The sequence below is a fragment of the Crinia signifera genome, chromosome 5 (assembly GCF_055691185.1).
Source record: "Crinia signifera chromosome 5, ASM5569118v1, whole genome shotgun sequence".
In the NCBI taxonomy this organism is placed as follows: Eukaryota; Metazoa; Chordata; class Amphibia; order Anura; family Myobatrachidae; genus Crinia; species Crinia signifera.
In genome coordinates, this window is record NC_139221.1 from 307,065,062 (window position 1) to 307,090,547 (window position 25,486).

The following is a 25,486-nucleotide window of genomic DNA, read 5'->3' on the forward strand; positions in this document are numbered from 1 at the left end:
TCACCTTCCGGTTTCCGGTGCCTTTTCTATAACAGAGCTGGATGCCAAGTGCTGGGATTTTGTAGAATGAGCAGAAAGAGTAAAACACCTGTAGGACACACAGACTCGTGGCCCAACTTGTGGGGTGTCCTGTCAGTTCCGTACCTGCAGAGGCAGACCAGTAATAATACCCCCCCCCCCCCCCAATACATGAGCCCCATAGCTGGGAAATGTTAGCAGAACACAGAGTCAGACACCTCACAGCTAAACCGATATGGGTATGGATTGTATGGTAGACAGTCATTGGGTCGACACCACTAGGTCGACAGGTCATTAGGTTGACACAAGCATTAGGACGACAATCAAAAGGTCAACATGGGGTTTTTCACAGTTTTCCCCCCGAATGCCCTAGTAGATGGTAGGGCATGAAATACCGCCTGTCGGCACATGTCGGCTCAAAAAACAGTGAAAAACCCCATGTCGACCTAATGACCTGTCGACCTTGTCCCATGTTGATCTTGTCCCTGTCGTCCTAATGACTGTCGACCATCTTGAGGTCGGGCAACCGGCTGTATCCCACGATATCTCCTCCTGCCACATATACCCGTGTTATGAGGAAACCCTCCCCCCAATACACGAGTCCCGTAACTGGGGAGTGTTAGCAGAACACAGAGTCAGACACCTCACAGCTAAACCAATATCGCCTCCTGCCACATATACCCGTGTTATGAGGAAACCCTCCCCCCGATACACGAGTCCCGTAACTGGGAGCAGAACACAGAGTCAGACACCTCACAGCTAAACCAATATCTCCTCCTGCCACATACTGTATACCCGTGTTATGAGGAAACCCTCAACCCGGTCCTGAATTATCACCGCTTGGATCTACATAAGGGGAACATGTAGACTCCAAGGCATATTTTGTGCTGCTTCAATAAAATCTATCAAAATATGCGAGGAATTCTGCAGCCCACCCAGAGGTGCTGTATAGGGAAACGTGGTAAACTGAAATTGCACATCATTGTAAGACAAACGTCACATGCAATGAGGGGGTGGGAGGTCCTCTGGAGCCTTAATCTGCTGCCATTCCTGCATGCGGTGGGTAACAGTGATTAGGGAACCACATATACCGGCCACATACAGTAATGTGCTGATAGAATACACACATATCAATAAAATATAGGCCCTTATTCTGGTCCACACGCAACGCTGTGAAATTCAAAGTGTTACGCGTGGATGAAACACCACCCGCCTCCCAGTACAGAAAGTGGGGGCCCCCTGCATCACAGGCGCATTGACATGGGACCTGAGACCGCGCAGCCCCCCCGCTCGCACATGCGCAGACGCTAAACATCGCGCAAGGGAGTGATGCAATCAGAATAAGGCCCATTCAGACCTGTATACATCTCTTATTAATATGCGGGAATTTTAAAGAGTAACAAATTCATTCACTAACATAGGTACACGAGTGGATACGGTCATTTGGTAACCCAGTGAAGGTTGACACCGGAAATAGGTCGACATAGTTGGAAGGCCGACACAAAATGAGAACGACAGTCAAAAGGTCACGTTTTTTTTTTAGCCGACGTGCCAAGGTGGTATTTCCTGCCCTGCCATCCACTAGGGCGTGGCGAGAGAATAGAACAGTGTGCCGAGCGCAGCGAGCCATGCGAGGGGACACAGTACACTTTGATGGTGTCTAGGTCTACTATGTCGACATGTAGACTTTTGACTATTACAGGTGTTGACGCATGTCATTTGAAAGTTGGTAAATTCAATGACCCATACCCACCCACATAGATCATTCTGTTCCACTGATCTGGCACCTGAGTTAAGACCAATTCAGTTCCAAAATACTGTACAATGTTAAAGAGTGTAGGATTCTGTGCCTCTAATATCTGATCCCCGACCTGTCAGTGCTGTACGAACGGTCTAGTGGTTACCATCACTGCCTCACTGCACTGAGGTCATGGGTTTGATTCATGCCAAAAATACACTGGTAGGTTAACTGGCTCCACCTTCAAAAAATTGTAACCATGGTCAAGTGTCTGCCTGTATATGGGGGAAACTAGTTGGGCCAAATGGTTCTTATCGCCCGTCACATTCTATGCCCCTTGACCTGTCTGTGAAGGCTCCTAATTAAGTCAGTCACTGAGAGCTCACAGCGTAGTGATTTATGACTCCAAGGGCTAGATGTGTGATGATAAATTGAAGAGTTATAAAGTACCAGCCAATCAGCTGCCAACTGCGATGCTACAGGCGGAGTTTGAAAAATGTGAGTTAGGAGCTGATTGGTCGGTGGTTTTTCCACTCTCAATTTTAGCACTTTTCAAAGCTTAGAACATCTCTCCCCAAATGAAATATTGGGTGAGATTTAATAGGGTGAGAGAATCGGAAAGTGAGAGATTTGATAACAAATCTCCATTTTTTTTAAAGCCGCAATCATTTACACTACCAAATCAAACTGGTTTTACCGTGCAAAATGATTGCCGCCTTAAAAATCTGGAGATTTCGCACCAAATTTTTCTGAATCTCTCATCCTATTACATTTCCCCCATCCTGTACCTAGAACGCAGTTTGCATTTAGTACTTAAGCGTTTCCCCATCTCCATATCTTGCAGGGTAAGTAGCGTATCTTCTGTATACCAGACCTGCAAACTATTTGGGCCTCTGAAAAGGTTACGTTGCTGTATCGGCCCCTTATACACCGCCGCTACCAGCCAACAATCTCACACTACATAACATGCGGGAAGGGCACAGAGACGTTACTTACCAGCGATGGCTCCTGCCAACAGCAGATAACCGGGACTCACTCTGCCATCTTCCCCGGCAAACGAGCTCTTCATGTGGGCGTAACAGGGAAAGTAGATGGCCGAGAAGGGAATGTCACGGAGAAAGCATGCCTTGGCTCCCTGGGAGAGATCAATCAAGACAACTCAGTACACGGAAACACCATATACAGTTTGCAGCCAACCAATCAGGTACGCCTAGGAATCCCAAGACATTGCTGGAGATTCTTCACTACAGAGATACTCAGTTCATTTACCTCCGGGTTACTTGTCCGCATCTCAGAACAATTAGGGAGTGCTAAGGAGATTGGCCAAACACTAAAACACATTTATTTTAGCATTTACAAGTCTCAATCATCAATCATCTCGTTAGAAGAAAATGATTAGGATACAGACTTAAAATGCTGCAGAACACCAATCTCCGCAGAACATCCCATCAGTAGAAATGTTGAGTCTGTGGTTTTATGGTTATCTGTTCTTATCTCACGCAATTGAAGTGTTTGTTTTGCAGTTTAGAAGTTTGGTACCTATCCTGAAAGTAATGGGACCTACACACTAGATCGCTTTAAATATGACAACATGTAGCTCCATCTGTAGGTGCCATAGCGATAAATATGTGCAGCACTATCGCTCGGCAATCTAACTAGATTTATCCAGCATGCTGGATAAATCTAGTTAGATCACTGGTCAGCAGTGGCGTCGCTATAGCGCTGCAGACCCGCGACAGCGGGGAGACACTGACCAAGTGTGGCCGCCGGGGGTCTGCGGGAGCTACTGCTATGCTGCCGCCTGCGCCGCATTCTGCTGTGCCCGGGAGTGGACCCGCATATTTTCTAGCCTGGTCCGACGCTCCTCCTGGCTCAGCCTCCGGCGGCTCCTTATGAAAAATATACCTTACAAAATGGCTGCCCCCTTAAAGCAGACAGTTTTTGAGGATGCTAGAGGAGGCTGCGGCCTCCTCTAGCATCCCGAAAAATGGTCTGCTGTTAGGGGGCGGACATTTTGTGAGGGATATCTTCATAAGGAGCCACGGAAGGCTGAGCCAGGAGGAGCGCTGGGACCAGGCTAAATCTGCAGGTCCCGGGTTCCGACTCCCTGCCACAGCAGATGCAGCGGATCGGAGAGGTAAGGCAGGGTGGGGTGTCTTTACTGGGGGGGGGGGGGGGGGGGGGGGGGGGGGGGGTAGAGCAATGTACCTGACAGATCGCTCAGCACAGACCCCATTATTATTTTACCTTTTCTCCCCATACTAAATACACCAGCTACAATACCCAGGAGCCGACATAAGGAAGTACAGTATACGCACATTTCTTTTCAATTGAAAATTGAAGTCTATTGTTGAGAATGGGCTGGGAATTCTTTGTTTATCTTTATATTTTCAAATAAAAGAAATGCAAGGAAATATATTCTGATGCGACAGAAATAACCTGATAAGTCAGTTATCCCAACTTGCATATTTTTTTGCTTATTTTAGTTTTCATTTTTACATAACAGCCTTATAAGGTTTGTACTTATTGACTTAACTAGGGAAGGGAAAAAAAAGAATTCTATTTATTTTTTAATATGATCATCAATTATTTGCAGTCACACAAAAATATACAGTAAAAGCATTCTTCAACGGGATTATAAAGACGGGACCAAGGTGGGATAAGCGGGAGAGGGGTGTGTGTGTGTGCGTGGGGGTTATGGTAGGAGGAGGGGGGGGGGGGGTTTAATGTAGGAGGGGGGTGAGAAAAAAGTTCAGAACAAATCATTTTTTTTTTTCTTTTTTGTTTTGTGCAAAAAGTTCTATCCTTAAATATATTCAATAACAAGGAACAACAGAAAGTATCCACATGACTGTTGGGTTTGGTCCTGGCTGTCCCGGCGTATGTACTGACAACCATGAACTGCAGTGTAAGCCCTTGCGTTCCATCCGACGATGCACATCACAGACCACACCATTCATAAATTATTCAAGTACAATTTGTATCATTATTGATTTTGCGGCCACACCCCTAAAATGACCAATAACATTTAGAATGTAAACGGACCAATCATTCATCGCGACACCTACTGCAGTCTTTACCTGGAAAGCAGCGAGACTGCGGTCATTAATGACAATCGTATTGCTAAATGCCAATTAGGATGTTGTGTAAATAGTCAGGGATGTGCTAATCTGCATGTGTTAAACCGCTGATACTCGACAGCTTCCGGCTGGTTTAAAAAAATTACAGTAATGATTATTTCGGTAACTGGGTAGAGAGCCCACTTGTACTAGGAGGAGGGGGGTGAGCACCGGACCCACGATGATACAGTACTTTCTTTGGCATGCTAATTCTTGCATATTCCTGCCCTACCTGCAAGTTAGGTTCCACACAACCATTTCTACAACAAGGGCAGAGTAATTACACTCACAAAGGCACCTCTGTGTCGGGTTGGGCAGAAGGAGCCAGCAGGTCTGGGAGACGTAGGCTTAAACTAGTCTCCTGCAGTGAATGAACATTGTCTTGTGTAAAGGGGGGGGGGATGCCAGACGGGGAGGGGGGACCTTCAACTATAGAAGACAGAGGTGCACCTTGTCTGCTAGGGTTATTTAATGCTTCTGGCACCTGTATATATTCCCACCCCTCTAACGTTTTTTTTTTTTTTCCCTTCCCTTGTACCTTACAGGTCTAGAATGGATTTGGCATCTGTAATTGTTATTTGGAGTCAATGATTGTACACAATAGGCAGCGATTCACTAATTTATTTTCCCCTCCTACTTCGTGCAGTCATTAACCCGTGTTTCACCAGGAAGGTGAGCAAACAGGAGGCCGGCTGGTCCCACGCGACGCTCAAATGCCTGGCATCCCCAATTACATATCCTATGCTAATGGGGAGGAACTGAAGTGGGTACACAGACACCCATGTGGTGCATGGCAGGCAGGGCAATATGGTATTATGCCACAGTCTTATTGTCTCTTTGGATTTCAGAGGAGCTCTGTTTGCCTAGAACTAATTCTGCAGTTGCTCACTGAACGCTGCCATAACTCTCCGATCTCGCTGTCGCCCAGGGTGCAAGTATTTCAAATGTTTATTACAGTAGTTAAAATGAATCTAAAATTAAGATAAGAGCATGGTCTATATAAAAGGGGTACATTATCTAAGATGGGAGATCTGCTGAACATGAGATGTTGCCCATAGCAACCAATCAGATTCTATCGGTTATCTTCTGCAGCAGGAGTAGGCAATGAAAGGTCCTCCAGCTGTTGATGAACTACACATCCCAACATGCCTTGCATCAGTTTAAGCATAGCCAAAGAGCAAAACTAAGGTAAGGCATGCTGGGATGTGTAGTTCATCAACAGTTGGGGGGATGTTTATTGCCCACCCCTGTTCTAGAGGGTGCTATAAAAAAATAAAATAAAAAGGAGAATCTGGTTGCTTCGGGCAACATTTTTGTAAGTGTCCTAATAATGGGGTTCCTTACCCGACCTAGTGGATCCTCTATTAGAAATGTCCCAGCCTCTTCTAAAGGTCTGGCTTGGATTATATCTGGGACATAATAGTGTTTTTTTTTTTTTTTTAAAAGGAACCAGAAACCAACGTTATAAAACGCTGTGGAAATTCCAAATCACAATTGCTCCATTTTCAGGATCTCGTGACTATAGGAAGCCCCAATTGTCAAACAATGTGATAATTCTAACCACGATTATATAGAGAGCGTACAAAAATTATACGGATATTAGAAGTCACCGAGAAGCATTACAGCCGTACAGTACATGGAGATTGCATTTATGCAGGTCAGAAAGGAGATACGGTCTAATATCCGCAATCTCTTCCAGTAAGGGGGCTTTATACCTGTACAAGCCACTCTAGTGACGTAAAAATAGAATTTGGGGTGGTGATTTTGTGTTACAGGAAAACCTATGCTCACATACTGAACCGGAGCAGTCACCTTGATCTATTACATATTTATACGATCATACCGTATATACTATAAGACACTTTGGATGAGATATATCCAAGCTTGGAAAGTGGTAGGAGAGCGATCCAATAACATAACAGCTAGAAGCTGATTGGGGAAATTTAGGCTATGGGAGGGTTTAGAGGCTACGGGAGGGAGCCATGCTGTTGGAGGGCGAGAAGACATGCTGCGCCAGTTGAGACGGGTGCAGGGGGAGGGGTTTGTTGTCAGGTGCAATATTCTACAGGTTATCCGGCATGGAACCCAGGGTTCCAGATTATCTGATTTATAGATACAGTGTGTATGTATGTATATATATATATATATATATATATATATATATATATATATATATATATATATATACATACACACACACACACACACACACACACACACACACACACACACACACACACACACACACACACACACACACACACACACACACAACAATCCAAATCAGCCGGCACTCCTATCCAAAGAAAACAGCAAGCCCCGATGCCTAGAAACAGTCATACATACAGTCCAAGATTAATGGCACTCCGGAGGCAGTTTTCAGCATATAAAAAGATTGTATTGTGGAACAAGCTTTCGGGGTTCTACCCCCTTTGTCAGGTTTGTTTAACCTGATGAAGGGGGTAGAACCCCGAAAGCTTGTTCCACAATACTATATATATATAGGCTGGAGGTGAATGGAACTCCGTGGAGAATAAACACCAGTGTGGCACTCCGGGTCTTAGTACAGGTGCAATATTTTATTTGTGCAACAGTTTCGGGGACATACTCCCCTTCCTCAGGCAGACAGCATAATAAAAGTACAAGCTTAGGGTCCTACCTTATATCTGTGAAATGAGTTTAGGGCGCCTCCTCCTACCCCTAAGCTTGTACTTGTATTATGCTGCACAACACTTTTGTTGGTAAGCTGCTCAATCAGAGGTGTGTCATTCAGGTGCCAAAAGAGAGGGGTAATTCTGTCTAGGAAATATATGTAAGATATATGCATCCAAGATCTCTGTATTATCTGATTAATATGTAGTTATTTTCTCACTCAGTGTGCAATTGGGATACAAAATGTTTTTTTCCCTAGACTTTTATTATGCTGTCTGCCTGAGGAAGGGAAGTATGTCCCCGAAACTGTTGCACCTGTACTAAGACCCGGAGTGCCACACTGGTGTTTATTCTCCACGGAGTTCCATTCACCTCCAGCCTATATACGTTCTTGCAGAGGCACCTACCTCTCCAGGAGTGCCAGGTCGCCCCAACGATAGATATATATATATATATATATATATATATATATATATATATATATATATATATATCTATCTATTCACACACACACACACACACACACACACACACATATATACATACACAAACACACACTAACAGCCCATGAAATCACTAGGAACGTACAATAGACAGCTACCATGTACTGAGCCCCTTCCAGTATCTCCAGTCTATTGTGTGTTCTGGACTCTTGCGAATCATGTATACACCAAGGCTGACCATGCTGATCGCTGCTGCAGGGCCGGTGTATGAAATGAACCAACAATCACCCAAAGAAACCACAAGGGGGCGTTACTGTGCTTCACCTGCGTGCTACTCTTGTGTTCAGGTAACTAGGAGACAGTGACACTTATGCACCTGATTGGAGATTACTAGCAAACGGTTACAGGTAATTGTACATTGGTTATTCATACAGCGCCACCATATTCCATTGCGCGCTGCAACTATTCCTTTGTTTTTATTGCTGTAGTGAAAAATCAGAACTAGTATGAAGTTTGGAGAAAATGGGAAGAGACTTCCTAAAGCTAACCGCTGCTCATGGCAACCAATCAGATTCTAGTTAATACTGGATAACAGATGATCGGATTGGTTGCTTTGAGCAATTAATTCATTTTTTCTCATTAGTGGATTTGGTAAATATCCCCCACAATGCCCGGTTTCAGATGGAACACTGATAGATTACCTTGTACAGCCCAAAGAAGCCGAGATCTCGCAGTACGGTGAGGGCACTGACGCGGGGACCGGTGGTGATCTCTCCGGCCACCTGGAGACGGATCTTTACAATCTCCAGCGGGTTGGTGAAAATGACCTGCGAGCCTCCAGCCTGAAACACAAGGCTCAATGTTATCACCCACATACCATATGAACTGCGCGTTTCCAAACATAAAAAAACAACTATAAAACAAAACAAATGACAAAACAATACAAAAACATCCAAACATAAAATGACAAAACAATACAAAAACAGCCAAACAGAAAAAGACAAAACAATACAAAAACAGCCAAACAGAAAAAGACAAAACAATACAAAAACAACCAAACAGAAAAAGTCAAAACAATCCAAAAAACAAACAGAAAAACCACCCTGCCTTTTTTTGTATAAAAACATTGACGTAGCCAACAGCAACTCTCCATCATCTACAAAAAGCAAGGATGACCATTGCTGGGGAACATTCCTGACCGAATGAAACCATCCGTACACAGGTACGGGTCAAAGAGTCAACTGCATAAAGGACAACATGCATTAGGTCGACCATCGATGGTTGACTCAACCTTAGCCATGTCAACCTAATTCAGGTGTCAACCTAAGGTCGACAGTGTAGGTCCACATGAGTTTTTCACGTTTTTTTTTGTCCCGAAAGTCGACATGGATACCGCCAAAAGTGTACCGCTGTGCTCACCATGATTTTTATACTCCCACCACACCGTAGTGGATGGTACGATATGAAATATTGCGTGCCGGCACATGTTGGCTCAAAAAACTCATGTCGACCTTTCCATTATCGACCTGATGTCAGAAAGCACAGTTTTTGTCAAAATTACTAACGAGAATTAAGATTCAATCAAATAAAAAATATATTTAAGACAAATACGTTCCGATGTGACATTTCCACTTGCTGCTGTTTAGAACGGCTATTATACAAGGGGAAAAAACAAACATGTCACAGACCTGATCATTTATTGGTCTGAAAGCACTGATCTGATAACTGTAAGCAAGCACTCGTCCACTAGGGGCACTGTCACATATACATGCCGGAGTCGTCACTCTACACATCACACATTGCAGCTCTCACCGACATAAATCCAGAGCGTTGTAGAAATAAAAAGAAGTTCTGGGTGCACAAAACGCACACGTTTAATTATCAGTTGAAAAATAAAACGGGGAAACTAAAAATAAAAAAAAAATTAAAAAAAAGTCTGCTGCCAATTCGATAATACCGATGCAGTAATTAATTTACCGCCCCTTTATGGCGCGAAGCACGCATACAGTATCGCAGTGCATGCAATACACAGTACATGCCAGTTGGTTTCATTGACAAACACGCAGTAACACAAAGCAATCAGAATTCATCAGCCTGAAGCGAGAGATGTAATCCGATATTCTATTGGCTGATGTGGTTAGTGCACACATGATCTCCAATTGGGTAACTTTAAAAATAATAAAATACTTTAAAGTGCAAAACACATCATGTGATCTATGCACGGATATAACCACGGAACAACTAAAATTCCTTCCAAGTCTTTGAAAAAGAAAAAAAAAAAGTTGACAGTGTGATGACGGGTGGCTGGAGGGGTAGAGAGGAATTTTAGGCAAGGAGAAATTTCAATGAGATTAGTTGGAAAACTTCACAAGTTGTGACCAGCATTGCCATGTTCACAACAGGAGTGCTGCGTTTCATCTTCGCACGTGTGGCCGCTGCTCTCAGATGTGCAGCCAGACTGCGCAGGGAACCACTTGACTGACATCACAAAGAACGATGTAGTGGGATGACTGGGGTTTGCTATTGCTTCGCTCGGTAACCGCTTCTTGTGTACACAGAGTTTGGCGGTTACCACCGGCGAGTAGATGGAGTGGGTGGAAGAGGTACTTTAGGGAGAATCCCGAATCTTATCACCATACGTAAATACAGCATTTGAGAATGAGACTCAAAGCATCGATGAATAGCTCGATGTTTTCCCAGACATAACATTGCGTGGAGAATCTGAATGGATCAGTTAATGAATACTGTACATACATTTAATACATACAAACACACATACAATCAATAAGATTGCAATGTGCAAAAAACTGAAATGGTCAATCAGCAATAACAGTCTGTGGAGTGTATAAGATCAGATCTACGCTATGTAATCAGCTCAGTACTCACTGGGTAGCACAAGACATACAGCATCAACTCCCTTTTGTAATATTAACCGTCTGTTATATGAGCAGGCTGCCCGAGCGTCCCTAGGTCCTACTGTAGGAAGCTGCTCCGGACAGACAGGCTTAGGGTCCCCAGCGAAGCACGTGAGGTCAGTCCTAGGTGACATCCATAAAACAGGGGAAGCCACCATTGTGAGGTACTGTGATAGGATGCCACCTTTGTACGGCACTGTGATAGGATGCCACCTTTGTGCGGCACTGTGATAGCATGCCACCTTTATGTGGTACTGTGATAGGATGCCACCTTTGTGTGGTACTGTGATAGGATGCCACCTTTGTGTGGTACTGTGATAGCATGCCACCTTTGTGTGGTACTGTGATAGCATGCCACCTTTGTGTGGTACTGTGATAGGATGCCACCTTTGTGTGGTACTGTGATAGGATGCCACCTTTGCGCGGTACTGTGATAGCATGCCACCTTTGCGCGGTACTGTGATAGCATGCCACCTTTGTGTGGTACTGTGATAGCATGCCACCTTTGTGTGGTACTGTGATAGGATGCCACCTTTATGTGGTACTGTGATAGGATGCCACCTTTGCGCGGTACTGTGATAGGATGCCACCTTTGTGTGGTACTGTGATAGGATGCCACCTTTGTGCGGTACTGTGATGAGATGCCACCTTTGTGCAGCACTGCGATAGGATGCCACCTTTGTGCGGTACTGTAATAAGTTACCACCTGTATGTGGTACTGTGATGAGATGCCACCTTTGTGTAGCACGGTGATAGGATGCCACCTTTGTGCAGTACTGTGATGAGATTTCACCTTTGTGCGGTACTGTGATGAGATGCCACCTTTGTGCAGTACTGTGATGAGATTTCACCTTTGTGCGGTACTGTGATGAGATGCCACCTTTGTGCGGCACTGCGATAGGATGCCACCTAGTGTGGTACTGTGAATGGATGCCACCTTCGTGTGGTACTGTGATAGGATACCACCTTTGTGTGGTATTGTGATAGGATGCCACCTTTGTGTGGTAATGTGACAGGATGCCACCTTTGTGCGGTACTGTGATAGGATGCCACCTTTGTGCGGTAATGTAATAAGATACCACCTTTTTGTGGTACTGTAATAGGATGCCACCTTTGTGTAGTACTGTGATAGGATTCAACCTTTGTGTGGTACTGTGATAGGATGCCACCTTTGCGTGGTACTATGATAGCATGCCACCTTTGCGCGGTGCTGTGATAGCATGCCACCTTTGCGTGGTACTGTGATAGGATACCACCTTTGCGCGGTACTGTGATAGCATGCCACCTTTGCGCGGTACTGTGATAGCATGCCACCTTTGTGTGGTACTGTGATAGGATGCCACCTGTATGTGGTACTGTGATAGGATGCCACCTTTGTGTAGTACTGTGAAAGGATGCCACCTTTGTGCGGTACTGTGAAAGGATGCCACCTTTGTGTGGTACTGTGATAGGATGCCACCTTTGTGTGGTACTGTGATAGGATGCCACCTTGGCAATAAGACTGTTTGTGAAATGCCATCCCTGCTGGATATTCCGGTTAAATGTGAGTGATTATTAGAGAGTGGAAGTGTTTAGGATTAACAGCGACTCAGCCACGAAGCAGAAGACCGCAAATCACAGAGCTGCTATGGCGCAAGGTGCTTAAGTCACTATTGCTCTGCTGATAACATAGCTGAAGATTTCCGAGATGCCACTAGCATTACACTATTGCTGCAGTTGTACCAAACACCCGTTCTCGCACCGCCAGGTCCTGTGCGACACAGATTGTACGGATCGTATTTTTGTTCCAATGTGCATCTTAATAACATTTTGATACTACAAAAGCACTTGACAAGGCTGCACTGAGCAATTTGATACGCAAAACTTGTATATCTGTGTGTGACTTAATCTGAGTTTGCATGTGAAACAATTGTCAGTTATATAACGTGGCTGTGATAAAAATTGTCCACTAGTACATAAGTATAAGAATGCAAGCTCTCACGAGCAGGGCCCTCTTGCCTACTTGTGCTTTTCCTGCTCTTACTTAAACCATCTTGATGGCACCAAATCCTATGGTTTTCTGCGACACGGATACTTAAGGTTATGTCCCCTGTACTTGTCCTCTGTTATATTACCCTGTAAGACACTCTTTTGTTTATTCATTTACTGTATGAAATTGAGCGCTGCAGACCCTTGTGGCGCCATATAAATAAAAGGAAAATAATAATAATATTATTAATAATACTGATAAGTGTAGAATTCTGCCCAGCGTACTACATCGCACTAATACTCACAACTGTGAAAACAAAGAATACACAGAGTAGGATTTCTGAAGAACTAAACGTATACATCCCATTGTCACATTACATTATAACCCTGCATTTGTCACATTTAAATCGTGCCTCTTACACGTTTTTTTTTTTTTATTTGGTGTGTTGTGACATTTAAATGGGGTTGGAATTGGAATTACAAATCATGGGATTGGGTTTCCAGTTCACAATTCTAGTGCATGCTAAATCCGTGTGTCTCAGTTAACATGTACTGTAATGTGTTGTGTGTTTTTGAGTCCTCTCTTTTACCAAGAAAGAAACGTAAATCCTAATATTTGAATTGAATACAAATAATTTTTTTTTAAACAAAAAGTATTAAAGTTACATTTTAATAATAATAATAAAAAAAACACTAAAAATCCAAAAAGCCTACACTTTTTAAGCAAGATTATATTTGTATTATTTTTTCAAGCATATTCGGAATGAATCGTGTATTAAAAATAAAAATAACGTAAGAAATATTGCAAGCCCCATAACGCAATTCTAAGAAAAAAAAAAAAAAATGAGTGCGTTCCACTGACACCAGGCATGGAAATGTATTTCTACATGTAGTTCAAGTAATGCAATCACGGGGCGGTCAGAGCGTGGAGCACAGAACCTTTCAGCGATAAAAGGTTAAAGTGCATGTGATAATTACAGACCGCGCTACAGTTATCCTGCTGAGAGGTTTCTGCAACACTTAATGGTGGAGAGAGAGCATGAACCTGCTTTTTTTTTTCTCTCCCATCTAAGAACGAATCCGTCTTCCAGGCAGATACAGAAATTAAAAACTCATTAAAGTAGCAGAAAATCTTGGCCATCCCATGCTTGCCGGCAGAGGACAGCATTCTTCAGCCTCGGTGTGTTTGATTAACGTAGGTCAACATGAAGTCCTACGCAGTGGGTCAAAATGACCGTCCGTAAATTCTACTTTTTGGCCTTGTAAGTTACACTTCCGCAAAATGAAATATAATTTGGAGGCTAATGAGGATATCTCTCTCCTCTGCCTCCAAACCTCTGGTCTCTCTCCTTAGCGTTGACCTCCAAAAGCCAAGTTCCGTTTATATGTTCTGCACGGACATGACACATTAAGCTACGTCTAATGCGATGAAAGCCGCTGAGATGCTGTTAGAAGAAGCGGGGTCATGAAGCTCGTGGGTCTACGTATTCTTAAAAGGGGAATCAAGTTTACAAAACAGATCGTTTCACAATACAGAAGTGGACAAAATTAGCCATGCGTACTAATTCCCAGTAATTACGATGCAAGGTGAACTCTCCGGGGACACAAGGGTCCCCGCCTGGGGACGCCTGATTGAGAAGCAAAGTGGAGAGGATCATATGATACGAACACAAGAAGAGCGATGGAATCCCAGCAATGGGCACAAGGGTTTGTTAAGTGCCATAATACTGACCAGAGGAGAAAAATGTTACATGACAACCAAGCGCCAAGTAAACGCACTTTTTTTATTAATGCATTTAAAAGGTGATCCAGAGCTTTGTTTGTGCTGGAACGCAGCGAAATGACGTTTCGACACTCGCCGGTGCGGCACTGACTCTGCTGCTGGAGGAAAGACAGCGTTTTCGTCACATTGTGATAGGTGCCTGGCCACATGTCAAGGTGAGGTGTACCGGAACGTTTTATCTCTCTGTCTAAGCCAGAGTGGACTCTGGGGTAATTGGACATTACACGGGAGAATGAAAGAGGGTTGGAGGACAACGCATGTGAAAGGATAATGATCAGCCACGTCACCAGCTCTCCGCCATATGTCCGCGTGAAACATGCATACAAGTAATTAGAGACAATGGCAGGAACATGAAGTGAAATGAACCTCGTCTTGCCATTTGGCCAAAGAACGCAACTTTTTGTATATTGCCATATTTGGGAGATGTATCCAAACCTGGGAAAGGGCAAGTAGAGAGAGCTAAAGTATCAGCCAATTGGCTTCTAACTGCCATGCTGTGTTTGAAAAATGACAGGAACTGATTGGTTGGTACTTTAAGTCTCCCCATTAGTGTTTTTTTTTTACATTTTTATTTTAAAAGGATCGAGGTTCTGATTGGCCCGTTAAGTAGGTAATACCCCTAGCACGTTGGCATCAAGAACCAAAACAAAGATACCTATGAACCATAAAAAATTTTCACACCTCCATTCATATATTATTTTGACTTTATAAGGTGGCCCAAAGCGCCTTTAGCGCTGGTGTGCCACCATCTGTACATCGCATTTATCAGACTGGAAGGTGGAGAAGGTCTGGCCCACAACCTTGCGGTGTAGAAGTTGGTTCTTCATTGTCCTTCCAGAAAAACATAGGCATAATCTCCATTGCACGGAAATAAAATTATGGGAATTTCCAATTCAGATTCAATATTATGAAAAAGGAAGGTGGTTTCATCCGGGGAGCACCAAGTGGACATAGGTTGGAAGATCTGAAATAAACATTAACCCCTTGCTTGCAGAAGCGGCCCATTGTCCCGTAATTGTTTTGTGTAATAGATCTGACAGAGGCACAAACAATGCACCTTATGTGAAAGCAGAGATGCTTTATTGCATTTTTGCTTTAAAGTTCCAAATAAAAAGGCAGAATAATCAAAGGCCGGCGTTTTGTTTTTATCCTTGCCCTCCCGCTTCCAGGAACCACTCACAAGGTTACAGAACAAGGGACACTACCTGGAATTTAGGGAGAGGTCAGTGATCAAAAGGAGCAGCCAGACAGTAGCCAAATCTGCACATGACATCTCATGAGAACCAACAGGAGGGGACGGACGCCAAACCCCCCCCCCCCCCCAACAGCTGTGCACCAGACTGCCCCCTACTGACGGCCAGGCTGAGACTTGCAGTACAATGAGAGATCATCTGGGAGCAGCGGAGGTTTATAGGAGAAGGGAACAGACACGAAATCCGATGCCTGTGGTCAAACATGACTGATCAGAGCATATTCGACTCCATTTTGTAGAATGACGTGCATTGATCTTTCAACCAGTGAGGTTGGGTGATCCGTGCAAGGATAATGTGTTAAATTGCTTATTCCTGAGTGAGCAGTTTCAGCGTCAAACGGTCAGGTTCCCGACGCTATGTCAACACTCTGTCGTCAGTATTCTGCCATCATATAAATGCAGAATGCTCTAAATGCAGTATACATCTTTCAGCATTTATTCATCGGCCTGGAACCAGTCACTGGACACGCTGTACGGATATTTCCATGAGATCGCACCCTCGTTATGTTACTGCATTATCATGGACAAAATGGCCGCCTCACTGTGGTGAATGTACTATAGGTGGGTGACAGACATAAAAGGGACGACCGGCCTAAAATAGTTCTAGAAAGTTGTGATCCTGGAAACGTCTTCAAATAGGTCACATTGAATTTTTTTATTATTTCACTACTAAAGTTTGTGCTTTTGTTTCTATGCTGAAGGTTCACATGGAACAACAGTATCCATAGGCAGGGTTAGACCTAAGTATACTAGCCATCGTTACCAAATTGTAAGTTCCACATTAATACCAACATTTTGGCCATCAAACCAGGCCATAAAGCCACTTTAATAAAAAGGCTACACTGGGGACTATTCAGATGCATGAACCTGTTAATACTGTAGGTTAACAGGCTAAAGGAGTGGTGTCAAACTCATGGCCCTCCAGCTGTTGTGGAACTACACATCCCAGCATGCCCTGCCACAGATTTGATAATGGATTGCTAAAACTGTGGCAGGGCATGCTGGGATGTGTAGTTCCACAACAGCTGGAGGGCCATGAGTTTGACACCTCTAGTAAAGGTATCGCATGTTAGCCTTGTATCCGATACACCGGCAACTCAACCAGTAGTTCCCTGGTGGCTGGATTACAATCCTTGCTGCAGCACTAACAATTAGAGATGTGTGGGTTCGGTTGTACCCGGTTTTACTCAGATCTCAAAGCAGAATCTTACTGGCCAACCAAAACACGTGACCGTCAATAGCCAATTGGAAAAATCCGAACTTGCGAAAATTTGGCGTTAAGAACCGAGTAAATCTGAACCTGAACATCTCTACTGACAATCTCTGGATTTGGTGCGCACGGGACTGTGCATCGGATTGGAATCGTGAGTAAACGATATACGATTTGACAATTTTCACACAATTTATCGGCCCGATGCGTTGCAATTGTGTGGAAAAATTATATTAGTGCATGGCCATGTTTAGGCTGCTGCTTAGCTCTTGGGCGGCCATATTGAATGAACCAGTTTACCACTTCTTCCAGTGTCACTAAGGACCGCCACTTGAGCGACTGGAAACCGTCACAATGAGGTGAATAATGGTTCTCTTCCAACCACATTCACCAACTTTCCTGTTTACAGATGGAACTGTTCAGCAATGTCCTGTGGTACAGCAGCATTGGAGACCAGCACAGCACATACTTACAACCAGGGCTATTTTTGTGCAGGCTCCAGCAGGAACTGTGGCCCTTATTCTAGTTCACTCTTTCTGACAAAATATTTCTTAGATGGACAAAACCATGTGCACTGCAGGTAAGGCAGGTGTTACTTGTGCAGAGAGAATTAGATTTGGGTGGGGTTTTACACCTGCCTCACCTGCAGTGCACATGGTTTTGTCCATCTAAGAAATATTTTGTCAGAAAGAGTGAACTAGAATAAGGGCCACAGTTCCTGCTGGAGCCTGCACAAAAATAGCCCTGCTTACAACATACACTTTAATATTAAAACAACAACAAAAAGATAACAAAAAAAGCCACTTACACATGCTCCCGCAAGGATCTCGGGCCCCAACGCAATGGAACCATCCTTAATTGTAAATTTATCACGTACAAAGTCATTCACCTGTAAGTCAAACACAACTCTGCGTTAACACGACACTGACAACAGTCGCTTCATTTTACACAGCGCGTCCTTAGTGGGGACCAGTGCAACGTCAGAGCGGCGGTCTCCAAAAGGCCCGGCGTTTGGCGCCGACCATCGCGCTGTGGTTTTTCTATGTCCTAACCGTGTTTGTGTTTCCTCAGGATGCTCGGGTTACCTCACGCATGTAATTGTTATGGAAACCACCTTATTAATTAAGTAACAGAATAGACTAATGATGGCCCTGAAATTACATGGTAACCCTATCTCTTTGTTCCTGCACTTGAGAGCGTAAAGGTTATTTGACACGTACATAAGTTACAGGAGGGAGGCGCCTTTCTATATGGGAAGCACAGTGCCGAGTGAGGGCTACATGACGTCTGCTCTAGATGTTAATGGTACAGGGCCTGTTTTAGAGGCGGACGCTATTGGGCAGCCGCTGCGAGTCCGTGGCTGGGTGATAATATGATAAGGAGGTGTCTGGTGTAAATAGACGCCTCTTGTCAGCTTTTCTGATCCGAAGACACGGCACCGGATCATTTGTGTGAACATTGGCCATCATGGTAACATTCTGGGGAAGCAGCCATTGGCCTAGACATGCCCAGAAAACAAGGGAATACGTCATTGGGTCGACTACTGAAGGTCAAAATGGCTTAGGTTGACACAGGTCGACATGGTAAATTCCATGCCCTACCATCCACTGCGGCATAAGTGGGCTGAGCACAGCGAGCCATGCGAGGGGACTCCGTACACTTTGACGATGTCCATGTTGGCTACAATTGCTTAGGTCACCTTCCAACCCCGTCGACCTTAGCTATGTCAACCTAATTCATGTGTTGACAGAAGCCATGTTGATCTAATGAGTCGACGCTGAGTGCTCCCAGAGTTTTCTGAAACGCAGGCTGTAGGTTATACGGTTGACAGGCAATAGGATCAACACAGTATTGTCGAAAAAGTCAACAGTGCGTCAACAGGTGGAAAAGTTCTTTTTTGGGGGGGTTTTCACATATTTGCCAACATTTGCTTGATTTAGCATTCACGTGGACATTTATTGGGAACAGTAACCTGTGGCAAGTGAAGCGAGCCCGCGGGGTTTAGGTTTGTGCTGATGGTGGTCACAGAACATGAAATATCCAAGATTTAGCGTGAAAAAAAAAAAAAAAAAACACGTTGACCATTTTTGCATGTGGACCTTAACCTTTTGCAGTTCAAACAGTCTGGTTTAAATTAATTGTAATTATTTAAAAAAAAATGATTCAAAAATGGTCTACATTGAATGTTGAACGATGCTAATGTTCTTATTTTAAAGTGGCTCGCCATTGGATCCGCTACTAGTGCTAGGGCTGGTGAGCCTGACTAGACATTGGACCTGAAAGGGTTAACAATTGTTCACCTTTTGTACGTGTTGACTGAAAGCATTTCAACCAGAACATTGTCGATCCATAACCGTCTGTAGCCGTCCCTTTCCCACCCAAGCGACTGACATGCCGCGGTTTAAAGGGCACTGCAGCCGTCATTGCAGACAGATTGGTACATGCGTAGTATAGATCGGGCACATACGCAGGTCGGAGATGTATGCACACCACTGGTCTGTGTACATCTCTGAACCTGGGCCACAATTCCACCGCAGCAGAGCTGACCGCTCTCTAAATGACTCCCTTTCGGTCACAATACTACTACAGATTTACAGATTTCCTTCATCCTTTACAGGTAAACATCCACCTTCCCACGTTATTAAAAATCTCTGCATCAGGGAGTGACTGAAACGGTTACACAGTTTTGGCCAGCAACGCCCAACCGGCTGCGATAGGCCACAAGTAGACACGATCCAAATCTATTTCACACATACTCGCTCATGCAAGCAGATTACGATATGGTTCTAGATTTATGATAAAAAAACGTCATTTCTGAATGCCGTACTTACAGTTAATTTAATAGCTTTTTCTGGCGCCACGCCCAGCAGCTGGGGCAGGAGACCTGGAAGAAGTAGAAGATACATCATCACCTGGCAGAACTAGTCAACTTAAATAAAAGGAAACTTGTTTGCAAGTTCTAAAATTCATGTAACCCATCTCTTATAAAACCAATCCTAGAGAAGACCAGTAATCGGTAATGGTATCAGAGGGGATAAAGGTTCTAAAAAGGAAAAAAAAATAGGTGATTGGCAAAAAAAAAAGAAAAAGAAATGCAGTGTGTTGTATCACGCTGGTCACACTGGTTTGTTTTTATCATGCTGCGGTTATTCATCAATGTTTCTGGACAGTGTCTTGTAAAAATTGGGGGAAAAATTGTAAAAAAAAACCACAATTTGACCTTTTCAACAATAGTGGTTGACCTAAAGTTATTATACTCTATGCATTACTGCTGCTGTACAGTCCGAAGGTACATCTGACAAGAGAGAAAACATTATTTTGCCAGATACAGTCTCCCTAGTTAACAAAAAGTCCCTGCCACCTGACAAGACCGTAAAAGGTGCAGGGTCCTCTAGCAGCACACAACCGATATGTGAGCCTGCAAATGATGGAGGTCATTATACGGTCTACAGTATATGATACAAAGTTCATACGTCCAGCTTGTTGTGTTGGAGCTTCTACCTGCAGAATAACCTGCACACAACACGTTTATAGCAGATCGCCAGCACCCTGCGTTATTGGTGTTACCAAATCTCCCGTCCTGAGGAGAGAACGTAGAACCGTAGCTGATACACAAATAGGTCTTCATACTTTATTGCTGCAGTCATGCCCAAAAAATCCTTCTCGGCTGACCAGGTCGCGTGCGACTCATCTTGGACTGAGTGTTCTTAATCTTTTCTTGTTGAGCCCGATAATGCGTCTGTGTCATATTCAATGTGACCAAGACATATTTTTGCTGAGAAAGATGTTCTGCGCAAGGCGGGTCACAGGGGACCTGGCGGGACACTCGCACCAGGCATCTGGTGCTGCATGGTGTATTCAAGCTAGGTGCATGACGACATGTCAGATAAAATATCCTGTCTCCCGTATTAACGGAAATGGCAAAATTTTAAATATGACCATAAAAATGTATGCGCATTGGTCACCTTCCGGAGTTAACGCACATTCAGACAATTGGGAAGGGCTATCTTATTCTGGTGACCACCATCATAGACATGCCCAGTGTGATATCACTGGTGTTACAGAGTCGTACAAGACGTATGCCAGCCTTCGCAGTGTCATGTGTACAGGATACTGACCAAAGTGATCTAACCAACAACTAGAAGGAGGTGTGAAAATCCAATATTTCCATGAAGACTGTGCTGGGACCATAGCCCACTCCCGTCTAGGCCAGGCTACTAGCCTGCAGTTGTCTGAATGAGGACTGGGAAACACTGGGAGATATGTCTTGTGACACAGTTGAGGATTCTGGGGTTTTTTTTGTGTCAAAATTGGTTATAGTGAAGAGTTCTTCAGTATTGTTAAAAGTGAGCAAAACAAGGATCAATAATCAATCATTTCACTGCAATATTATCTTCTAGAACAGGGCTGGCCAGCACTGTCCTCAAGATCTAACAATAGTTCATGTGTTTTCCAAACAACATGTGGATGTATAGTAGGAATAAATGCAGCATGTTTGGAAATGTGACAGTTAGTAATGAATACAGCTGTGCAACAGCTAGGTGATCTGGGAAATGTGGACCGTTGGTAAATCTTGAGGACCGATTTGGTGCTGCTACACAAGGGAGATGTGTAGAGTCTGTATGTTCTCCTCATGGGGTTTCTTCAGTTTCCTCCCACATGAAAAAGAAACGGTACAGTGCTGTGACAGGATACCAACGCTGGAATCCCAAATAAAAAAGACTGGCGCTGGAAACGCAACATCAATTTGGATCCCAGCGTCGGAAACTCTGACTGTTGGAAAACCGAATAGAAAGTATGTGGTGTGGGTCAGCGTGCGGCCACGGAAGGGGGGTTAGGGTCTGGCTACGGGAAAAGAGGGTTATTCAGTGGGACAGTAGGGTTTAGGTGGTGGGTACAGGGGTTAGGCTAAGGCTCCAGTGGGGAATATTAGTGTCGCGTTGCAGGGGGGGGGGGGGTTTAAGTTGCGGAGGGATATTATCAGGCAGGTGGATGGATAAGTATAATAACTGGACCTGTGGGGATTCCCTCCAGGATGCTGGTGTTGGTATTCTGACCGCCGCTCATCCGTATGTATACCGCGTTGGCATGCGCCAGCCGAGGGACAATTTAAATGTTTTAGTATTGCCATGTAGAACAAAGTATTCCCTCCATATGGGAGTACCACTTTCCGATCAGAGGTTATGCATGAAGTTGAAATTGTTACATTGGAGATCCACAGGTTTATTTTGGGGCACCTTAGTTTTTAACTCCCAATGCAGGAGGTGCTAATCCCCTAGGAGCTGGGTTTGAGCACCACACCGCCTCAATGAATCTAGAACCTCCCTGTAGTCAAAGCAACTCTGAAAAGACATTTGATCAGTTTAACGTCCACCTGACCGGTACTACAGTAATTGACTCACAGTATGGAACCTGTGCATGCTAGCATGTATCCCTATGCCGCAAACGCATAATCACCTTATTGCAAACGGCGCACAGCTTTACCAACCTGCACCGGTAATTCCAGCTAATACAGAAAAGAGGCAGAGATTACAGCATCGCCGCTGAACCGCTAACAACCAAATTTTGTTTTAAGCTCAGGAAACAAGAAGCTGAAATATTTAGTGAAGGAAATCCCATCATTTATATAATCCAGGACACTTTGGCTGGGAGTCTGAATTACGAATCTCAGAAATGTTTGGAGGACAGGAAGGTGGAAGGTGCGGACAGATTGGAAAGGGACATAAATCAGCCAAATCAGGAACACAAAACACCTTCCATGATGTCATTTCCTTTTTACACTTTAATGTTTATTTTTGTGTGTTTTGAAACTTCCCTTTATTTTCCCATTAAGCTTTTATGAATTTTTTATATTTTTTATTATCGATTTGCTTATTTTATTTACTTGATTTTCTGAAAGAGACTTTATATTTTTGTGTTTTTTTTTTTTTTTTTTTACTTGTTGGGTTATACGAAGGAGAATGTTTGACATTTTTATTTGGTTACTGGGTGGAGAGCCCCAAATTTGTTACGTAACATTTACGTATCATTAGGCAGGATTAGAGTTTACTCAGATGTGGGTGTCTTCAGATTCCTTGGCCAGATGGTGCCTTCATGCAGTACGTCACTCAGATACAAAGTTATAGGGTACATCTAAAAATAAATTTTTTTTTCATTTCTGACATATGCGTTTTATATAGAAATAGGGCTCATCCACTGACAGACAATTTCCTGAACTCCGCCTCTACAGTACGCCCTTTGACTGCCAACTTTTCTGTGAGAGATGTTCAAAATATCCGCTTAAAATACCAGTGTCGCTCACATTGGTTACATAAATTCAAATAAAAAATGTGTAAAATAGAGGATATATTTCCTATATCAGGTAACATGACAGGTAATTATGATGAATAAAAATGTCTGCTTGGCAATTTTCACACCTATTTTGACAAATTCACTTGGCACTCAAAGGGTTAAGGCTATCCATGCCCAGGTGACTTAATAAGTACCGGAGTCACATTGATTTGGACTCAAGCATAGATATCCTTAAAACCTGTATTGTTACGGTGGAGTTTGGGAAACTCTGCTTTTAAACTTTTTCTTGAAATATCTGCACAATTAATATATTCTGACATGAGAAAGCATGTTTCCCAGCAGCGTTGCCGATCACGTGACATTGCACACTTCTTGATGCGCCAATGCTTGGCCATTTTCTGTGAGGCCATGCTGCAATGCAGGTGGGGCAGATTTAACACATGCAGATAAATTTAAAAGTGAGAGGGGAGTGGCCAAACTCAGAACTATATTGCGGTATAATAATGACGCTTTCCAGCACTTGATACATGCAAAAAAGAATAAAAGTATGTGCTCTCTGCTCCACAACCGGTCCAGCAGGGAAGCGCTCTCTGCTCCACAACCGGTCCAGTAGGGAAGCGCTCTGCTCCACAACCGGTCCAGCAGGGAAGCGCTCTCTGCTCCACAACCGGTCCAGCAGGGAAGCGCTCTCTGCTCCACAGCCGGTCCAGCAGGGAAGCGCTCTCTGCTCCACAGCCGGTCCAGCAGGGAAGCGCTCTATGCTCCACAACCAGTCCAACAGGGAAGCGCTCTCTGCTCATCAACCGGTCCAACAGGGAGCGCTCTCTGCTCCTCAACCGGTCCAGCAGGGAAGCGCTCTCTGCTCCTCAACCGGTCCAGCAGGGAAGCGCTATCTGCTCCTCAACCGGTCCAGCAGGGAAGCGCTCTCTGCTCCTCAACCGGTCCAGCAGGGAAGCGCTCTCTGCTCCTCAACCGGTCCAGCAGGGAGCGCTCTCTGCTCCTCAACCTGTCCAGCAGGGAAGCGCTCTCTGCTCAACAACCGGTCCAGCAGGGAGCGATCTCTGCTCCACAACCGGTCCAACAGGGAGCGCTCTCTGCTCCTCAACCGGTCCAGCAGGGAAGCGCTCTCTGCTCCTCAACCGGTCCAGCAGGGAAGCGCTCTCTGCTCCTCAACCGGTCCAACAGGGAGCGCTCTCTGCTCCTCAACCGGTCCAACAGGGAGCGCTCTCTGCCCCTCAACCCGTCCAGCAGGGAGCGCTCTCTGCTCCACAACCGGTCCAACAGGGAGCGGTCTCTGCTCCTTAACCGGTCCAACAGGGAAGCGCTCTCTGCTCCTCAACCGGTCCAGCAGGGAAGCGCTCTCTACTCCTCAACCGGTCCAGCAGGGAAGCGCTCTCTGCTCCTCAACCGGTCCAGCAGGGAAGCGCTCTCTGCTCCTCAACCGGTCCAGCAGGGAAGCGCTCTCTGCTCCTCAACCGGTCCAACAGGGAAGCGCGCTCTGCTCCTCAACCGATCCAGCAGGGAAGCGCTTTCTGCTCCTCAACCGGTCCAGCAGGGAAGCGCTCTCTGCTCCTCAACCGGTCCAGCAGGGAGCACTCTCTGCTCCTCAACCGGTCCAGCAGCGAGCGCACTCTGCTCCTCAACCAGTCCAGCAGCGAGCGCACTCTGCTCCTCAACCAGTCCAGCAGCTCATCAACCAGTCCAACAGGGACTGGTGTTTAAAAAACACTTTCACTACAAATACTGTATATGCGGCAAAAAATTATTTTACATAGAGTTAAATCGGAAAGAAAACAAAAGATTGAACCATATAAAGTTTTTTGTGCCCATTTTCGCTGGCACATAGGGCCATATAGGCTGGATAAAATTCTAGGTTCTCAAGTACAGTATATGGTCCAACTCCGGGGGTCTTCTTCATCGCCTCTTGCCCCTCGGCCATGTTTTTTGTCCTTCCTGAACTTGGCCACACACACACACACACACACACACACACACACACACACACACACACACACACACACACAATGATACTATAACACATCACCAATGACATAACCCATTATCTTGCTATGCCCCCCAGGCTACCAGAGGATTACC

General features: G+C 44.6%; 1 protein-coding gene across 1 annotated transcript in view; it reads right to left on the bottom strand.

Moving 5' to 3' along the window:
* Positions 1–2,717: 2,717 nt before the first annotated feature.
* Positions 2,718–25,486, bottom strand: part of SLC25A13 (solute carrier family 25 member 13) — a 95,253-nt gene continuing 72,484 nt past the window's right edge. The window contains 4 exon segments of the mRNA XM_083189470.1: positions 2,718–2,891; positions 8,672–8,812; positions 17,907–17,987; positions 19,930–19,982. Of these exon segments, the coding sequence (XP_083045596.1) occupies positions 2,745–2,891; positions 8,672–8,812; positions 17,907–17,987; positions 19,930–19,982 (422 nt within the window). The 3' untranslated portion in view covers positions 2,718–2,744.